Genomic DNA, 20,876 nt, shown 5'->3' on the forward strand with positions numbered 1-20,876 from the left:
ACCTACGCCTTTCCTTCCCCGAAAAAAAAAAGCCCAAACAAAACACCAGACATCTTTGTTTATTTGGGTTACGGTGCTAATGCGGTCTTTGTTTACATCCTTTACTGACTATAAAATATGCAAAGTGACAGGAGAAAGATATATGTACCCGTTCTTGGTTGCAAATCTGTCAGCAATTTTTTTTTTTATTGTTTACAAACTGAAGGGACGTTGGGTGGCATTGGCAACCGGGAATTCTGTAGAACATAAACTAAACTCGGGTTGAGTCCTCGGTAACATTTATACTAAAGTATTCGAAATATTCTCCTTGGGGGTTCATATTTTTATTTTTTACCGTAAAATCATTTTATAGTAGTAAGTAGACAGTAATAGCAAACTATGATAGGCCTGAAGATGCCTGAAGCCACAGCAAAGCAAGTAGTAAACATTTGTACGATGAGAACGTAACTTTCTCAGTAGACGCAAAAAAATCAATGATTTGCATTATTCATCATCATTAAACAACGTCTAGTGATCTTTTAATTATTTTTTATAATATGAATATTTTGAATGTTTCTTTTAATTGGAATATAGGGGACTTGGAAGTGTTTGGTTATAAAGTATGAAGAAATTACAAATGTAAAGGTAGCAAAATTTTCTGTTGAACATGAAGAGAGCAATCAATTTTTTTTTATTTTTTTTTTACAGTGCTTGCGCCCATTAAATTGCAATTAGACCCAGCTCAGTGGCTGAAACGTTCATCTACTGTTGGCAGTGATCACTGAGTAAATCTGCATTGTGTTTTATGTAGGTTAATCACCCTGACTGCCAGCATTCCTTGAGGGAAACAATTTATAACGTAAAACCTAAATAGTACTTAAAAACTATCTCACACGAAAGAGATCCCATTGAATTCAGAGACGTGAGCGCACAAAAAGTAATTGGATTGTGCTAAATTAAGGATGATCTAGACAAAATCACAGCCTAAGCAAATAAGTATTTAAATTATCAAAACATGAATTTTTTGTTTGATTCTAGAAAGGATAATCTCCCACAAAGAAAACTTATGGGCCAGATTTTTTAGTTAAAGCCTTCTACTAATTGACTAATTGATCAATACAATGACGTTTTACTGGCATAGATTATCAGTACACGATAAAGAGGAAGAATGTTACAAAAAATCTTTTCTTATGAGCCTCAACTAAATTCATCCTTCCGCATAAAACTACAGTTTTGAAACCAAACAAACAAGAAATATCTTACCCTCCAGACCCCTTTGAAATTACATCTCTTTATGAAATTCTTACCATTTTTATCTTGCTAATTTTTCTTAACTTTTTTCAACAATCAAGAAATTTTCCCAGCTTTTACCATGGATGGAAACAATCTGGCAGTGCTACAAGTTCTTCCAAATTGTTCGTTCTGACCATGAAATCAACTTTTACATTTCTATCTTCTTCAGTGTCTTTGAGCTCCCTTTGACGAAGCTTTCACTGTCATCCTTTTTATTCCCTTTAAGTGACCTCCGCGTCCTATAGGCCTATCTTTGTCTAATACATTAATTCCTATAATTCAAGTAAAGTGTTCCTGATCCAAACTTGGTGTGATTGTTAGGAACTTGGCTGCTTCTCTCTCTCTCTCTCTCTCTCTCTCTCTCTCTCTCTCTCTCTCTCTCTCTCTCTCTCTCAAATAATTCAAGGAAAGTGTTCCTGATCAACTAAATGTGCTTCGTTTGCTCTCTCTCTCAAATAATTCAAGGAAAGTGTTCCTGATCAACTAACTGTGCTTCGTTTGCTCTCTCTCTCTCTCTCTAAAATAATTCAAGGAAAGTGTTCCTGATCAACTCAATGTGCTTCGTTTGCTCTCTCTCTCTCTCTCTCTCTCTCTCTCTCTCTCTCTCTCTCTCTCTCTCTCTCTCTCTCTCTCTCTCTCTCTCTCTCTCTATATATATATATATATATATATATATATATATATATATATATATATATATATATATATATATATATATATATATATATATATATATATACCTACCTGTTACTCCCACGAAGACACCATATTCTTCTGATGTAGTACCTCCGTCATGTCTTAAATGAACACTTCCGTAAGCGTCATGAAGTCCTCAACTTTCGGATTTATGAATGTGTATATTGACCTTCCTGCCACTTGAGACTTGAATGACATTCCATCCCTTTCCCAACTGAAAAGCCATACAAAGGGAGAACCTTTTCCAGACTGGTCATAAATTAGATCCAACTTCAGCAGAAATGATGATTCATTGAGTAACAATTTTGGTGTCAGCTGGAGTATCCAGCTTCCTTTCTGTACTACTCAAGTTTCTTTTCATTTAACAGTTCTTCATCTCATTTGGTCCCTTTCTTGACGAGGCTCTTTATCATCTCATCTTCTATTTCATTCCCCAAGTTTTGACAAGACAGTGAAGCAGATATGTAAGGTGTCAAAAGAAACGAGCAGGTAAAAGTTACTGCTACTTTATTACAGATCCAGGCAGCTTATATTGTGGCCGACTGACGCCGGGCCGTGAGAGACAATGGAATTGACTGTGACCTGAGGTCGAAACAATAAACAATAATATGCAGTGAACGAGTACAAATTACAATACAAAACATACAGAGCTACAATATAGATACAGTCTTGATGCCTGTGAATGAAGAAACATGTGATACACAATGTGTGACATTCGTATAAATACCATAAAGTAAAAATGATTAAAATGCGTGACCTGGCACGTTTTAGGCGTGACTAATTGAGCTTGAAGAAAACGGGAAGTCACCAAAGAAAACAAGCTCAGCGGAGACTTAATTAATGGCGCCGCCAAAACACTATCCTGGCGCCAATTTGAGCCGCCTGCAGTCGCATGGGGTCTCCAGGAGCCGTCCGGTTTCTGCACCATGTGGAGGGGGGCCCATGGACTGGAGGCTTTCCTGCAGATGCCCATCTGTTCCATCTCCCGAATGCTTTTTTCGCCTCCTGAAGGCGCTGAGGGGAAGCCTGCGGAACCGCAGATGTGTCGGGGCCCTTTAGTCACTATATGGTGGTATATGCCGTGCTGGCTGGGGCCGGGGACTTAGCGGCTCGGGCTTAAACACCTCAGGGAACTCCGACAGAAAGGTGTGCATACTGGTGGGGCGGCGCGCTGATGGTGGGTCTGGGTCCCGCCGTTAACGGGAGAGACCGGCGGGAGTCGGTATCGGTTGCGCCCTGCGTCGACTAGCAGGCCGAAGTGCGCCAGAAAATCGGCCCCAGGGTGGGGTTCCTCGATCCGCTGACGATGAAGTCCCAGGGTAACTCTGGCCAGGATGGAGATCGACAAGGGAGCCTGGTGCCGAGGAGGATGGGGTTCCGTTGGCGGCCGTCAGGGAAAGCGGCGGGTCTGGTGTCTGGTTGCAGTCCTCTCTGGATGCTGGGAAGAGCCCGACTTAAAGGCTCCTGTGTTGACCAGCATCATCCTGCGAGCGGTGTCGGCGGGCGTAAAACCTACTGTTTTTGAGGCCCTGGGTTCTTCGGCTGCCATGGCGGCCTGTCCTGCCAGCCGCCGCCACCCCGTTTTGAGCGGTTGAGCAAAGCAGGGCGGCAGGCAGTTTCGGCGTCCTTTCGAAACCACTGTGGCAGCGACAAAGCCAGGACCTCCGTCTGCTGTGGTTGGTGGGCGTCTGTTGGCGATGGCGTTGGCGGGCTGCTCGTCCTCTTCAGGCTGGGCCCGGAGCTGACCGGCTGTGTGGAGTTTGCCGCTGAAGCCTTGATGGAGTCTGAGGTGTTGTGCCGCTCTATGAGGTCCTCGACAGGCATGGTGTAGGGGTGGCGATCTGGTTGCGACTTCGGGAGGAGTTGGCGAAGGAAGATTTCCCGTATGAAGCTTATCTCCTGCCCGCTTGTTTGTGCCACCCAAGACTGGTATTGACAGAGATCTCGACCATGCCCCAAAGCGTCTCTTGGATTGAGGTCGTGGCGTGGATTATTGGCAAGGTTGATAGCAAGGCGGCCGGCTCGGCGATGGGCAGGAGCAAGCCGAGGAGGAACTTTTGTGGTGCTGTATGTGAGGGTGTGTGTTTGGGTACTTTCGCGAGATGAGTTTCTGTACCGTCCTCGGAAGGGCGTTGAGCACTGTGTCGGCCTGTAGGATTTCGTCCGTGAGTCCGCGATTCTGAAGTGGCTCTCCACCCTGCGCAGCCACATCGATGGGTTCCCCTGCGAAGCGGCAGCAGCTTTACGGTGGCGGCCCGCGTGTGTGCCCGGCCATCGTGTGTTCCGGGGCGCTGGTGTGGAGTTGCGGGAGGGCCACCGTGCGGGGCGGCGCGCGGCTGTGATGGGAGGTAGGTAAACCTCGAGTCCCGGGGTCGCGTTTAACTGCATGAAGGAGGGGATATCGGCGTCCATGCTCGCTCCTTTGACCCCTTACTGGGTAAATTTTCAGCGTCGATACGCACTTTCGTGCGCCGTGTGGATTCCGCTAGTGGCGGCTGGTGGGGCGCCCGGCGAGTCAGCACGCTCAAACGCTGGTTACAGCGCCGTGTTTAGGCCGCTAAGAGCGTTTTGGAGAAATCCTGGAGCCAAGACTGAGTCGCCGTGTGAGTCGCTAATGGCTCGGGATACTCGGGGTCACCACTGGAAGGTGTCAAAACGAGCAGGTAAAGTTACTGCTACTTTGCCACAGATCCAGGCAGCTTATATTGCGGCCGACTGACGCCAGGCCGTGAGAGACAATGGAATTGACTGTGACCTGGTCGAAACAATAAACAATAATATGCAGTGAACAGTACAAATTACAATACAAAACATACAGAGCTACAATATACAGTCTTGATGCCTGTGAATGAAGAAGCATGTGATACACAATGTGTGACATTCGTATAAATACCATAAAGTAAAAATGATTAAATGCGTGACCTGGCGTTTTTGGCGTGACTAATTGAGCTTGAAGAAACGGGAAGTCAAAAGAAAACAAGCTCAGCGGAGACTTAATTAATGGCGCGCGAAAGCACTATCCTGGCGCCGGGTGGTGACTTTACAGATACTCTTATATTTTGATTATTCAGGTGAAGGACCCTATTCATAGGAACAACCACACACGGGGACCGTTGACTTGAAATTCGAGCTTCCAAAGAGTAGGGTGTTCATTAGAAAGAAGTAACAGAAGGCAATAGGAAAAATGCAGAATGAGATGATCACTTGTTAAAAAAGGAAAGATGAATTAACAAAGAGAATCAGAAGATTTTATCCACAAAAAACATTACCCAGCTCCTTCTTCCGAGTTAGATTCTTCACTTACTCACCTCTCACGTCTTTATAATTATTCTTTCACTTCTTTCTCACTGACTTATTTTTTACTCTCATGCACAGTCATTTCCTCTAGAAGCAACTAAAAATTAACGCCCTCTTTTTCATTCACTTCACTGAAGCGAATGCCTTTCAGGTCACTTGATTTACCTTTTCTGTTCGTTCAGATTTCTCAACAGAGTGTCTTCAGGATCTTGATGTTTTGTCCTTCTCTGTCAGTATCATTCTTTTTTAAAGATTACTTTTTCATCATTTTTTCTAAACTTTGTAGAGCACATTCACATGTTTTTTGAACCTCCACACACTCTTCCATATTTCTTGACATCCATCATCAAATTCCTGCTCCAAATCAACCTCACAAGCTTCTGAAAGAACTTTCATCACTGAAAAATGCCATTGTAAACCCACCTCTCATTTTATGAAAAATTTTCATTTTGCACTTGCATTTCCTCGTCTCCCTCAGTGTTTTGTCATTTAATTTGCATCGTTTTCACCTCCTGGTTTAATTCTGAACTCAATAACCACTTAAACAACAAAGATGACAAAATAAGCACATCAGAACAGATTCCCATTTCTCATCATTGTACTCACACACAGTATCAGCCATTCCAGCATTGATATATGGGGCAAAATTTCCAGTGAATCAAAGTTATCTATAAAGCTTTTAAGTCTTTCCCCATAATCTTGAGCTTAGTTTCAATTTTCACAGAATTGCCAAGCCTGGAAACCTTTCCTAATCCCTGGATCCCATGGGGCACCTGAGACACCCTTGTAACAACCCCACTCCTTTGTTATAATGATTCTAATCTTATAACACTGTAACCCAAATTCATACAAACCATGGAGGTAATTATAAAAGGATGGAAATAACAAGCATTTTATTCTGTTGTGGGTTTATTTTCTGAGTACAGAATGACAATCTGATGTGAATGTCTATTTTCTTTTAATAAAACATAACAAACACAAAATTACACTCCAAAAGTGTCAAAGACATTTCAAGTGATAATACATTGATTCAGAAATAGGTTAAAAGGTTTTGTAGAATGTGAATTTGTCACTGAGCTAACATTTTACACTTTCCTCTTGCTCTGTCTTTATTCCCGCTAGACAATCTGTGATGTGTTTCTAAGTGTACAGTGAAGACCATCACTGATATCAGGTTATTGATCCTTCAGAGTAATGAAAAATAATTCTGCATACCTATTCTAAAGAATATATAAGCCTTGACTGGGAAATGACTTCAAAGTCTGAAATATTACCTTCATTTATGGCCTGTATTAATACCCACATGCTGCTTTTGCAACACATTATTTGACACGACTACTAATTTAAAGTTTCTCCAGACAGGGGAAGAACAAACAGTACCTGTGAAGAAAGTGTCAAGTGAAGCTTCAATATACATAAACAGTATATGAACTCAACTCAAAACAACTCTCCCTTAAGTACTCCTTCACCAGAGTGCATCTGTACTGTACACATGTGTATTATGTCAGGCAATGCCTTTTGAACTCATCATATTAACAGGCAATCACCAGGATGTAAGGACCCATTACAGCTGGGGCCTACATCAACATGCCATAATCTGGTGCAATACAGGGTACCTGTATTTTGCAGGATGTTGGCCTTGCAGGACATGATGAAGGAAAAGGTTGTGACAGCAATTCTTCCATTTTACATCATGCAAATTGTTTTTAAGTCAGCTAGGCACATCAGAGGAACATCAAAAGGCACTAGGTAGTGGGGAAATGGTTGGACAGAAAAGCAAAAACAGAAGTTTCAGGAACGACAGTGGAGCCAGCTGATGGAAAAAGGATAGTGTACTTTGTTGAAATAGCCTTACAGTTACAGTCACCGGCACCAACAAAGAAGACTGGGTGAAATTTTTTTATAATACGGATGTGCTCAATATTTAGTCACTTTTATGATCTCACATGTAACTGAAGACTGAAAGGATCATCATGTAAACATTGCAGGAGGTCAGGAACACAAACAACTTTAGTTTGTTGGTTAGCACAATGTCTGAGTTGGCTGATTAATAAGGCCAGTAAGGAGGGAAGCAATGTAACATTGTTGAAAGTAAATTAAACATATTGATAATACTTTGTATTATCGAGTAATTTGACTAGACAGGCTCTTAACTTCCTCACGGCTATTTTAGGCACCGTACAATAATACCCAAGTAACAGTAATAATAACATAATGACAGCATTAACTGCTGAGAATGAATGAAATTGGATCAAACAATACATCAGTGAAGGGCTGAGTTTATGAGAAGGAAAGTTTGGGGGGTAAAGGCCAATTTATTAGCACAATAATCAGAATTCAACGCCATTGAATTCCCAAGGAAACTAATCCAGCAAGTGACTCGATTACCTATACGACAACAAGAAGATGCCTTCAAGAAATGATAATACAAAAGGAAGACCCCAGACTGACAGTTTCCACTTCAACTGCTCTATTAAAATGAGTATTTTTACCTTTTATTTCTATGTAAACTTTGTAATTATTGTTTAGTACAGCTGAAGAGGACCTTAGTGAAAGTCGAAAGCTCCTGTTTTATATTTGTTCACTTAAATTTTGTTTTATGCACTGTGGTGGTTCTTTCTTAACCAAGGAAACTAATGCAGAATACAGTGACCACATGTGGCAGAAGCCTGACATTAGTATCTCAAGAGCATGAAAGTCAGACAGTTTCACATCTTTACAAGAAATGGAAAGAAAGATATCTGGTGCTGGCAAGAAATGCAGGCACTGATAACAGTAGTGAAAGTTTTCTGTTGATATAAATCATGTGATTATTTGAGAAGGAATATTCTCAAAGGAAGTACCACTATACAGTGTAGACAACACTTGCAATCTTTGCAGCTTCCTTCTTCAAATTTACCATGCTCTAGTTTCATGCATTTTACAAAATGAGCCTTATGTGAATCTATGTGCTGGTGATCTTAATAATAATAATAATAATAATAATAATAATAATAATAATAATAATAATAATAATAATATCTCATCCCTATGCAGGAAGTGCAATATGAAAGACAAGACCATAAACCACACAGCAAGCCAATGCCTGGCACTTGCACAGAACCAGTACAAAGAGAGGCATGATTTAGTAGCAAAAGCCGTCAACTGGAGCCCGTGCAAGAAACACCAGTCAGTTTGCAGTAATAAGTGGTACAAACACCAACCTGAGGGAGTGACAGAAAACAATCAGGCAAAGATCCTCTGGGACTAGAGTATCAGAACAGATAGGGTGATATGTACCAATCGACCAGACTTGACGCTGACTGACAAAATCAAGAAGAAAGCATCACTCATTGATGTCGCAATACCACGGGGACACCAGAGTAGAGGAGAAAGAGAGAGGAAAAAACTGATGAGTATCAAGACCTGAAAATAGAAATAAGAAGGATATGGGATATGCCAGTGGAAATTGTACCCATAATCATAGGAACACTAGGCACGATCCCAAGATCCCTGAAAAGGAACCTGGAAAAACTAAATGCTGAAGTAGCTCCAGGACTCATGCAGAAGAGTGTGCTATTTGAAACAGGGCACATAGTGAGAAAAGTGATGGGCTCCTAAGGAGGCAGGATGCAACCCGGAGCCCCACACTATAAATACCGCCCAGTCGAATAGGACGACTGACATAGAAAAAAATAATAATAATAATAATAATAATAATACTGTAATAATAATATAAAAAGAAATATTCAACTAAAAAAGGGTAAGACTGCCATGGGTTCCATACTCACACCAGCAGTAGAGGCACTTTGAAAACCAACCATAGATGTACTGGTTTACTTTATACACTAATAAGTATGAAAGTGACAAGACAAGCCTTGTGACACTGTGAAGTTCTGGTCTATCAAGAAACAAAGAGCAGAAAATTATAATAACGACAGGCCATGTTCTTCTAACAACACAGGAATGCTTCCAATATTCTAATTTAAAATAGGTTTCAATAATTTAATCAATATGCAGAATCAAAATCTCTTACTCAATAAAGCACATCAGGAGCTTTCTCAAGGGACCATTGCATAGTGTATGTATCCTTCCTAGGAAAAGCACCTGCAAAGGCATAACAGATAAAACAAAATGCAAGTTGTAACAGGTAAAAAGAAGGAAGAACAGTACTATGAAGATTAGGTCAGGAACATTGAATGACCTATGTGTTCTTAAAATGGTAAATTGAAAGAAAAACAACTGATATCTCCTTTGAATTAAGCACATTATTGACGTTTCAAGAACAACACAGACAAGGCTAGAAAACAAAAGGAAATTTTAAAAATAAGGAATACTGAATAGCTGCTAAATTATGACAAAATTTAAGTCATCCTTTATATAGTATACAGTATAGGTACTTTGAAGATGGCAGTTATTTAAAATAGTTCATTACCATAGATATTTTGCCTAAACAAAGGGGAATACAGTAACATCATCATAGCAAATTCATCAAAAAGTTTGATTCTTTTTTTCTTAAAAATCAAAAACAGGAAAAAATTCTCCAGTTAAGTTAATTTTGTTTCCCGGTATAGGAAAAAGGCAAAAAGTTCCGCTATCAAACATCATTACTTGTATGGCAACAGACTAATAAATGCATAGGGAAAACTGAGGTCACTGAAATAAAATACACTTGTGACTCCATATCCTCTGTAATAGTGAAAAATGAGAAACCCCAGAATTCATGCATTCAGGGACTACTTACTTTGATTTGCATAAAAAACATCAAAAATAAAATACAAATAAACATTTCCTCCTCAAAAAGTTCTCCCATAAAACTGGGTACCAATGTGTGGAATATACTATATGCTTATTCTCATTTCTGATCCATTCCAGGAATACTTCATATTAGATTCTTTCAATGTTACAGGTTAATCTTGAATTATGATTATTACAACAGTTCAACATACATCAAAAGAGTTATCATGAGGCTGAATCAGATAGGTAATTCAATATGACAGGCACAATTAACTTGCTTGTATTGGAGTTGCAGAACTTTCCTTCATTTCTGTAAGTGCTCTTGGTTCATGGTACAGCACCACTGGCTTGATTCCCTGAAGAGTAACAAAGAAGTAATGAGCAATTCACTTAGTGCTAATTGAAAACTTTCACACTTAACATATGTAGTGCAAGTTTACTCAAGACAGGTTTCAATTACAAAGTTACTGTATCTTGACTGACAAGACTTGAAAAAATCAAAACCTACAGAAGCAAAACTAATATAAAAAGAAGTACTATGCATGCTGTACACTGCAAGTATATATTCTGTAATAACTCTCTTCCAGTAGATATGGGTACAATCATAAGATCAGAAATGTATATCCTCAAGCTCAACCACATAGTCAGTTAAAGCCAGAACTGTGGAGGATGCAGTTAATGTACAGTTACATCTTTCTAGAACCTGAATCTATACAATGAACCTGTTTAAAACCTCATACCCAACAATGAAGCTGAGTGCTTAACCTCATGCCTTGCAATGAACCTGTGAATCTGGAGGACAGACATACCATTACCAAAAGCCAAAAGGTCAAATAATAAATATCTTTCTATCTGGGGGATTCTCATTACAGTTGCTGCCAAAAGTCTCCCCAGAAGCTGCAAAGCTTCAGTATATGCAGTTTCTCATGTTAACTCTTCTCCAAAAGGTCACAATGAAGACTTTACTGGCTGAAGATGAAAAGCCATGCTACCTTATTATTTGTCAACAGATTCCACCTCAAAATATAGCAACTAATCAAAGAATCAGTTTCTGTAATGGCCATGAAAGACATGATCTCAGGGACACTGTGAAACACATGTGACATATTTCGTTTTCCTATGGGTGAAGCCAAGATACAAGAAAATATGCTCTTCATAACTCAGGAATATTTTTCTTACAGATTCTGGTCATGAAGTTCCTAAGATTAGCCTTAATTTTGGTGCTGATTTTGACCATGTTAACCATAAGGCTGTTTTTATCAGACTTAGAAAGATGGGAATTGGAGGTCCATGACTTAGTACAGGTGTCATTGTTGAATTTTTAACTAACAAATTGCAAGTAGTTGCTGATGGGCCCCATTGTGACAACAGGAATGTAGTCTCTGGTGTTGCCCAGGATAGCATTCTTGACCCATCGCTTTTTATATCAATATGATATGTTTTTGCATTGAAAACAAGCTTATATCACACAACTGATATGTGGAAACATTTTCAAAATGTTTTGAGGAGCAGCCTACAATAATGCATATGATATTTTGTATGAAGCCCAAATATATGAATCATAACAAAATTTCATATAAATTTAAATAGTTCCTTTAACTGTATTAATAAAGATTACAATGTTAGGCTGAATTTTGTTTTAATAAACATGATAAAATAGGTGCAGTAGTGATGATAACTGGATTATAAAAAATGAAAAAGTTCTAGAGGTCTAAGTTCATCTTACCATTGAAGAAGAGTCTTGTACACAAAAATCGAACGTTAAAATCCCAACTTCAATGTCTGAGCACTCAATGAATCAAAATATTAAAAGATGTTGAGATACCAATATGTGATTTTGATTCGTGATTTGCAAAATAATTATTTCAACCATAACTACTGGTTATTTTGTTTAGGCAAGGAAAGATGCCAATATCTACCCTGTCCTTGTCTGTTAGTACAATGCTGTTCAAACAAAATGTCTTTCCTATGGACAGCTCCACAATTTGCATATATCTTGAGAGTCACTGCTGCTGATCCTTCCTATCCCGTCCAGCTGTGGTTGTCCTCATTAACTTTTGCATAGTAATCTTATATCTCTCACTGCTTTCAAGGGTCATAGGCTATGGTCACTGTCTCTCATCAGATCTTTCTAATCATAGGTAACTCTTGTCAATCCTTAAGTCACACTTGAGACCCCAATCAAACCCATCCTTTGTGTTTAAATATTACCAACTGCCAACTAATCAGCAGTCACATGAGTGTTTTCAAGGTCATTTTATAATCACCTTACAGCTTCGTTACAGTACTCTTATTGTCTCTAGCCTGGATCATTACCCAAAAATACATTCTCCAGAGTTCTCTGCCCACTTTTACATGCCTTTCACATTTCTTGACCTTATCACTGGCAGGTAAAGGAGCCAATGTTCAAGCCAGCTTTGATTTCTGAGCACCCAGTTGAACACACTGGTGGGAAGTAGGTATGTGTACTACATAGGTTTGTACTTCTTTACAAAAAATCAAATGGGACTCACCTGCTGCTCAACTGATCTAACAAAACCTCTGTTGGAAGTAACAGTAATAGCCTTGAGAGCTTGACTTGTACCAAAAATGATCCTTGATAATTTTCTTACTTTCCCACCAATCTTTACTTGGTTCTGAAAATACAGACAAATATACTAGTACATTAATAATATACATCCTGTAACTAACATAGTATGAAAACTCTATCTACTTGGGTATGTGATAGGGTTCAAACACTTTTCTATACAGCTTATCAATAAATATATAATGCATCACAGTCCCCCTTCCAACCAATCAACTGCCACCCACACCAGAACCCCAGGCTCCACCAGAAGCCTTGCAATATCCATTCCTCTCTTCCCACACAGTCGATACAGTACTCCTCTTCCCACAGAGTCAGCACCCACAAGCTATCACCTTTCCCTTACTTCTTACTTAACCTAATGAGGACAAACATTATATACAGCCACGATATCATGATGCAGCATCTCACCTCATAGATGTCCTGACCAGGTACAACTGTCACTCTTGCAAGGAACTCTTGGCTTCTCTTTTTCTCTGCAGGTCCCCCAATGGTATTGATGATGTCAGAGAAATGATCAACAGCTTCTTGGCACACCATAAGTTCACACCCTTTAAAGCAACAGTATAAATAAATTACACTCCAAAACTCAGATGCTTTAAAAAACAAATTAAATCATTTGTCAGCACCTAATCAACAGAAAAAACACAGTAACGCAAGATTTCTTTGTAACTGACTGTCAGGTGAAAACTACAGCAAGGTTAAGTTAAAGTTAAGAAAACTGGACAGCATGGTAAGAGGACACCAAAATAATTTTTAAAAGAAAGTAAAAGGCAGAAGGTGAGGGCTTAACAGAGGTTGCAAAGAGCCTTCAATGCCATCTGCACCGTACAGTAAATAGCATAACACTGTATAAGTTTGGTAATTACTTACTTGGTTTGAATGTTAACAGAAAGCAATGGTTTCACAGACAGCTACTATGGAGTAAAATCTGAATGAAGTACTACTTGAATGAGGTCAAAAAGCTAAGTGAAGGTAAGCTATTTACCACCAATCACTCAGACAATGTTTGCTTACATCTTTACAAATGAATGACTGATTCTTTAATAGAACAATTCTAAATATATTAAAAAATATCAGACATTATATTCATACATTTCACTACCTTGAAAGTACTGATCAAGAGTCTTCTTGACAGGGTTCTGTCTTTCCCACATGGCTTGCTCAGTCAAGACCTTGTCTGCAAAGGTGAAGTTTGCACCTCCATTTGTAGTCGCTGACACGTATGCAATAATGGCAGTCACATCTAAATTCAGCTTCCTTATATCTTTCTTTTCCATAACTGTGCAACAAAGGTCAGATGATTCTAAATCAGCTGATGATGAAGACACATTGGTGTTGCACTCGACAACAGAAGTTTTACCATGAGCGCTGTATTCAAATTCATTTTGACATCTACCTTCACTATGTACTTCACAACTATGCAATTTAGGTTCACAAGTACAACTGGTAGTCCTGCTATTGATATCTTGACTAGTTAACACATCATCACCAGCAACCTCATTACATTCACTGCCATTTACAGTCATATCTTCAATGTCATCTGAAAAGTTTTCACAGTCACTCTCAGAATCATTTACAGTAAAATCTGGGATGCCTAATTCATCGTCCGGTATTCTTGTTCCTCTTACACAAATGCCCAACCCTTCTAAGTTGCTTGCTAGACTTTCACTGACCCCACTGAAGAACCAAAAGACAACCTGTAACATAAAGAAATATTAAAAATCATTTTCTAAACAAAAAAATCTTTAATATCTAGGCTTTCATGCCCTTTTGTTCGTAATGTTTTTTCTTGTCTTTTATGCTATGTAAATCTAGTACTGTAACATGTTTTGTGTGGGTGAATTGAATCACAATTTTCAATTGGTTCGTTCCTTCATTATTTACATTTCTGTTCTATGATAAAAAACAAGAATTGTCATTTCTTACAAGGTGTATACTAAAAGGCTTAAAACGCATGTCTTTCAAAATGCCTAGAATACTATAAAATGTAAATTTAGTAAAATATGCTTCATAAATGAAAAAAAACTCTTCCATCATTCCTACGCCAAGAAAAAAAGAGAATTCTTGAGAGCCACCTGAAGAAGCCTAGAAATCTCCATTCAGTGTCTCAGTGAGCAGAGGCAAGTATTATTTAGCAAAATAAACTTCTCCTTTTATATTATAAAGAAGGAAAAGGGCTACAATACATTAATACAATCTCCTATCACATGCAAGAACCTGAAGTTAGTCATTGGCTGAAAAGGAAGTGCCCTGATTAAAGTACAGCAAACAAGTTATAAGGATAACTCATACGTAAACGATACAGTACCTGCGGCACTGCATAAAACACTGGGTGGTGTTCTGCCATTATTAAAAAGTCTTCAGCCACCTCATCTAGGGGTTTTACACCCTTGCGTCCTCCCATGATGTAGAGAAGATGCAAGGCTTTAGGGCACCTTAAAATTACCTGCAAAATATATGGAGCTTGTAAATAAGGGGTAAGTCAATGCAAAATTATTAGTAAAGTCAACTTTTTATTGACAATGTGGTAAAATAATTTTGATCGAATGAAAGTATAATTGAGTGTTCAGTGTAATGTTACAAGCAAAGTGTTCTAAATTAAAAGACAAACCAACTTTTTAGGTTTGATGTGAAAACGTGGGAGCACAGAAAGGCCTCCAATTGTACTTGTTATCTAGCACAATCTTCAAGAAGAAAAAGAAAAAGCTGAAAAAGAATTCATGTAGGCCACAACCCCAAAGTAAGCCACACAACCCACCTCTTGAAAAACAGTGGTTACAAAACTCTGGGGGAGAACAAAAGGTGAGAAAAAAGATGTTAAGATTCCAAGCAAATAAGAGAAGAAAACAATTTCCACAGCCTGGTAGCACATGGAAAGAATCTGTCAGCAAACTGAGCAACATATGGACTACAAACTCCAAAGAATATTTGTTGGAAGCATTGGTTTGGCAGAATTGTAGCAGTCTGAGAATAGGAAGCACCCACTCTAGACGAACAGAACAGTGTTTAGAACCATTATGCATGATGGTGAGAGCAAATGCCTTGCTGCAAAAAAAGGAGGAACTACAAAAGGGAAGAGGGAAGGATCACTGAACAAATTATCTCTCATTCAATCTTGTGACAAATGAAACAAAAGAGGGCACCCAAACCCTGACAGCTACACACTACATGCAGGGACAAACACTGTTGACATGAAGCTTCAGTTAATGGCAAAGGAAAAAGAATTTACAACATCAGTATAAAGTGTATAGTACTGCAGAACAGTTCTGGTAACTGAAATTGGAGAGTTTGATTTGATTATTAAAAGCAACATTACAATTGGAGGATATAGTGTAGAAATAGGATGCCTTTTCCATTCAGTTTTACAAATAAGAAGTGTTCTCTTTTACATTAAAAGTACAGTGAAACCCCCGTATTCGCTGGGGATGCGTCCCACAACCCCCCGCGAATAGGTCAAATCCGCAAATGCTTAAAACCCCTCTAAAAACACTTAGAACTGCCCATTTTGATAGCTTAAACACAGAAAAACCCTGTAAAAATGCTTATACCTGAGTATTTTAATAGTTTTATCACAAAAGGTGCATTTATTCATGAAAATTATATGAAAATACAGTAATTAGTGAATATTTCTCAGTGAAAAATACCGCGAATCGGCGAATTTTCCGCGAATGATGGCTAGATATGTTCCACAGAGAAACCCGCGAATGTGTGAGTCCGCGAACGTTGAGAACGCGAATACGGGGGGTTTACTGTACAGCCACTATCATTAACAATATGCTTTCAGGTCATCTGTTACCTTTACAGAGTCAGACATGAAGCAGTTTATATCCAGTTTTTTGTGATGTGTAATTTCTGAGTCAATTCCAATCTGTACAGTATGAGCACTTCTCAGTTAAACTGATTAAAACAGCAGTGCTCACCTACAATAAAACTGTCTTCCAAGGAGACCTTAAATGCAATTAATTATCTAGTGTCTTAATCTGCAAATAAAAATATGAAAGGAAGTAAACTAAGGAGATCCTAATATTACAATATTATTCCAAATATTCTTCTTCCAGCAAACCTACAGTTATCCAAGCAATGTTCCATGTCACAGGCAGAGAATAACTATAAAATATGACCTTGGCAATGCATCGTTGAGATCAGGCAAGAAATCATCTGCCCCATATTATATATAGTGTTGCTCTTTATGAAACACTGCAGTCCCTGAAAATCTGTACAGTATACGACACTGTACTTTATAATGGGCTAGATGGTTTCTTGAGCACTAAAATCTTCACAGCTTCAGTGCCGCCCACCAAGAGTTGAGAATTTGGTTGGGGATGCCAATTGATTTTCCATCAAATTTGATAAAATTCTCATTTATTATCATATTTTGTACGTACACTGACTGACCAACCCACATACAAACTTGTGAAAAACTTCCTTATAACTCAATTGCCACAGGGAAATATACATGCATAGCTAAGTGTAAATTGACAATATCAGTTTACTGAACTCGCCTTTATCCACTGTTTCCCATTTTCTGCAACAACATCAACAACTATCTTTTCCAAATGTTGGCTAGAGAAGTTCTGTAAGACTCCTACAACCTGTTGGTAGAATAAGGATCTAGTTAAACATAGTCATAATATTGGCATGCTGGTCATTGCAATCTCTCTCGAGACATGGCAGTGCCAGTAAAAATATATCTTCACCAAATATAACATTAACAAGGCTTGTGACTTAACAAGAATTGCTTATTCACTGTCTTACAGCGCTAACAGAAAAACCCCATTCTCCCATGCACAACACTTAGTATCCAAACAACACATATGAGTAGTTTTCTCTGCAAAATCATGTCAGCAAGCTCATGATATTTCTGCCCTGTTTATTGTTAAGTTTTAAATATTGTGAATAATAATAATAATAATAATAATAATAATAATAATAATAATAATAATAATAATAATAATTACTACAGATACAGTGGACAAGAACTGCACAAGTTAGCCCTGCCTCTGCAAGTCACGTCTTGCTTAAAAGCAAATGAGGCATGTTTTAGAAGCAATGCACCATAATCTAACCTATCCTAAGGCATCATTCCCTGACCTGGCAGTGTAGAAGGGAGGGGGGGGCCTTCATTACTGCTGAACTCCCCAAATGTGAGATTGTGCATAGCTGAATGTGTATGCAATATTCTGCAGTATTACCAACAATAATAATATATAAATAAATGTATGTATTTCACTTACCTGTGATGCTTGACTTACAGCATCATACAGAGCACCCAACTGTCCCAAATTTGAGCACATAATGTGCTCTTCTTTGAGGTCGCTTCCCTTTCTCAAGGCCTGCAAAACAAAATGTTTCGGATAATAATGCAATATAATGCGCAGAAGCTGTTAAAACCTTAATATTTAGTAAATGAACAAATTAAATTAATACTGATTCAGTAAATAAATGAATATTTTCTGTGTAGGTCATAATAAACAAACAGTTTTATGGGTCGAACTGATAACATATTTTCTGTACAGGTCGAGGTCAGAATAAATTCATGATTTTATAGGTCAAACCGACAACATACCTGTTTCAAGAAAGAAATTAGTATTTCGTGTAGGTCAAGGTCGGAACAGGATAAGCTCATAGTTTTATGGGTCAAACTGACAACATACCTTTTTCAAGAAATTAATGTTTTCTGCGTAGGCTGGGGTCAGAACAAACTCATAGTTTCATGGGTCACACTGACATTGTACCTTTTTCAAGAAATACGTTAATACTTTTTGTTACGTGAGTCATAATAAACTTATAGTTTTATGGGTCACAATGACAACATACCTTTTTCCGGAAACAAAAAAGTAAAGTAAGTATATCTTAGTTTAACCACACCACTGAGCTGATTAACAGCTCTCCTAGGGCTGGCCCGAAGGATTAGATTTATCTTTACGTGGCTAAGAACCAATTGGTTACCTAGCAACGGGACCTACAGCTTATTGTGAAGTTCCTCTTTGGAGGAGTGGTAGAGCTTTCGACTGGCACGCTGTTGGCCCAGCGTTCGACTCTCCGAGCCGCCAAAGAGGAATTAGAGGAATTTATTTCTGGTGATAGAAATTCATTTCTCATCATAATGTGGTTCGGATTCCACAATAAGCTGTAGGTCCCGTTGCTTGCAACCAGTGCAGGTTCTTAGCCACGTAAAATAAGTCTAATCCTTCGGGCCAGCCCTAGGAGAGCTGTTAACCAGCTCAGTGGTCTGGTTAAACTAAGATATACTTAACTTTTAACAGCTTATTGTGGAATCCGAACCACATTATAGCGAGAAATGAATTTCTATCACCAGAAACAAATTCCTCTTGTTCTTCACTGGCCGGTCGGAGATTCGAACTCGCGACCAACAGAGTGGTAGCTGAGAACGGAACCCGCTCACCCAACAAGAAACAAGTTAGGGTACAACTAGCCTATGGGGTTGCTCCGCATCGGGTATTACCTTGACTTTTCCCGTAGTATTTTGGGTGATTATTAACGACTGAATATTTTCTGTGTAGGTCGAGGTCAGAGTAAAATCACCTTGCTCAATATGAACTCATCCAGTTTCATGGGTCAAAAAGACAACGTACCTTCTTCAAGAAATTAATCTCGGCCCTGATCCTCTTTTTCAACTTGTTGACTCCCTCGACGCCTTGCAATTCGTTCAATTTCTCTACGAGGACGTTGGCCTCGTCAATCTTCCGAGACGCTAAAGCTGCTGCCATAATGGCGAGGTTAGTTCGGGAGGCCTCTTTCGTTACGACCCGCACATGGATTTTGAGCCTATTAACAGACTCTCATGATATCGGAGAAGCGAGTCTGTAGGCCAGGGTAGGGTAGGCTCTCACAAACAGGCCTATTTATATGGTATTAGGTTCATACCTTTGAATTTCATTACCGTACCATACATCGGGTCTACCGGTAGGCCGCCTCGATAAGCTAAGCCACACTCGACTGACCTAACCCTGTTAGAGTAAATCTCTGATAGCCTGCTGGATAAATCACAATCCACCATATATATATATTTTAGATTTAAACAACCAAAAACAAAAAACAGCAAAGTTTCCTAAGAATCGCTGGATAATCAGCACTTATTCAAGATGTTTCGCGCCAAATTCGACCGCAGCGAACGAGCTCGTCTCTGTCATCGGGGGAAAAAAGAACGCGCCCACCAAAATACCACGGGGAAGTTAAAATAAATTGGAAAGTTGTTATATTTCTATTTTTTAAGCTGCTCTTGATATAATACTAATGTTAGCATTGGTGATAAAATCACAGTTTCCACACGGTTGGCTACTCTCTGGCTGGGTTCATATGGTTCACAAGGTTAATAAGCATCTGATGTTTTGGTAGTTATGGAAAGAAAGGTTTTTGCGAAGTTCACAGAAATTTAATTTAAAAACTTAAATATCACTTCAGTACTAAACCATTCTCTAGGTATCCCTAGTACCTATTCCATAAGTTTGAAATGGCAGTATTTGAAGACAAAACTTGAAACGTTATAGGTATCGTGGCTTCCCTTTTGACTCGTGCTACCAAGGGAAAAATGATGAGGCCTTTTTAAAACTTCCGTTAACATTGTCTGGCGTGATTGTGACCCATAACCTTCCTCATCTAACTCATAACGTCTGGGGTATGCCCTGGTAATGGAAGCTGGCATTCATAGATGGCCACCCATTCAGTTAATGACTAGTCCCATTGTTGCTTAACTACTTTCATCCAGAGACAAGTAGTGCACCAGAAATCCTAATTCATGCAGTTTATTCATGGTTATCCTTCCATGCCAGACCTAACCCAACACAAGTTCGTTGATCAGAATACCAACATTAGGAGGGATTTTTGAGCCAGCTTGCCTTTTATGGAAGTGAAGTGTGGTGCTGAATGTGAATGAAAGAAGATGAAATGTTGACTCTGTTGAGAATATGTGGAGTAAGAAGAGATGACAAGGTAAGAAATATGGGAAGAGGTAAAAAAAGTAGATGCAGATGACAATACAAGTAAAAATACTTTGAGATGGTTTGGTCTTATTGGAAGAATGGAGATAATATAACAACCACCTTGGCCTCCCCCCTCAAAAAAAAAAAGCAAAGTTAGGTAGATTGAATGAAAATGTATCAGAAAAATGCAATGGTGCTGATCCCTATTTATAGGTGTATGAAATGTCTAATTTTTAAAAAATTCTCTGCAAATAAGTCCGTCCACAATGCAGAAGTATAATATGAATCATTATTGATTCCTTTCCTATTTTTCCTGCGCTTTTATAAGTAATATTATATAAAAGTACTTGTAAATAACATTTTTT

The 20,876-nt window shown here is 38.8% G+C and overlaps 1 protein-coding gene across 1 annotated transcript; it reads right to left on the bottom strand.

The window, feature by feature from the left end:
* Positions 1-6,156: 6,156 nt before the first annotated feature.
* LOC136845028 (UPF0415 protein C7orf25 homolog) lies at positions 6,157-19,747 on the bottom strand. Its single transcript, XM_067114719.1, has 8 exons — positions 19,165-19,747; positions 17,803-17,901; positions 17,071-17,160; positions 14,877-15,014; positions 13,671-14,265; positions 12,977-13,116; positions 12,495-12,617; positions 6,157-10,337 (listed from the first exon to the last, which is right to left on the bottom strand). Exons 1-8 carry the CDS (start codon positions 19,297-19,299, stop codon positions 10,251-10,253), a joined length of 1,407 nt encoding a protein of 468 aa, XP_066970820.1. The 5' UTR covers positions 19,300-19,747; the 3' UTR covers positions 6,157-10,250.
* Between the last annotated feature and the right edge of the window lie 1,129 nt (positions 19,748-20,876).

Source organism: Macrobrachium rosenbergii, chromosome 13 (genome assembly GCF_040412425.1).
Source record: "Macrobrachium rosenbergii isolate ZJJX-2024 chromosome 13, ASM4041242v1, whole genome shotgun sequence".
Lineage (NCBI taxonomy): Eukaryota > Metazoa > Arthropoda > Malacostraca > Decapoda > Palaemonidae > Macrobrachium > Macrobrachium rosenbergii.

What these genes read in the sequence shown, in the direction of transcription:
- LOC136845028 (XM_067114719.1), bottom strand. Translation starts at nt 19,299, where the DNA reads ATGGCAGCAGCTTTAGCGTCTCGGAAGATTGACGAGGCCAACGTCCTC. An exon ending in TCTTGATCAGTACTTTCAAG is followed by an intron (nt 13,117 to 13,670) that starts GTAGTGAAATGT and finishes GTTGCTTTAAAG; the next exon opens with GGTGTGAACTTATGGTGTGC. An exon ending in TTAGATCAGTTGAGCAGCAG is followed by an intron (nt 10,338 to 12,494) that starts GTGAGTCCCATT and finishes GTTACTCTTCAG; the next exon opens with GGAATCAAGCCAGTGGTGCT.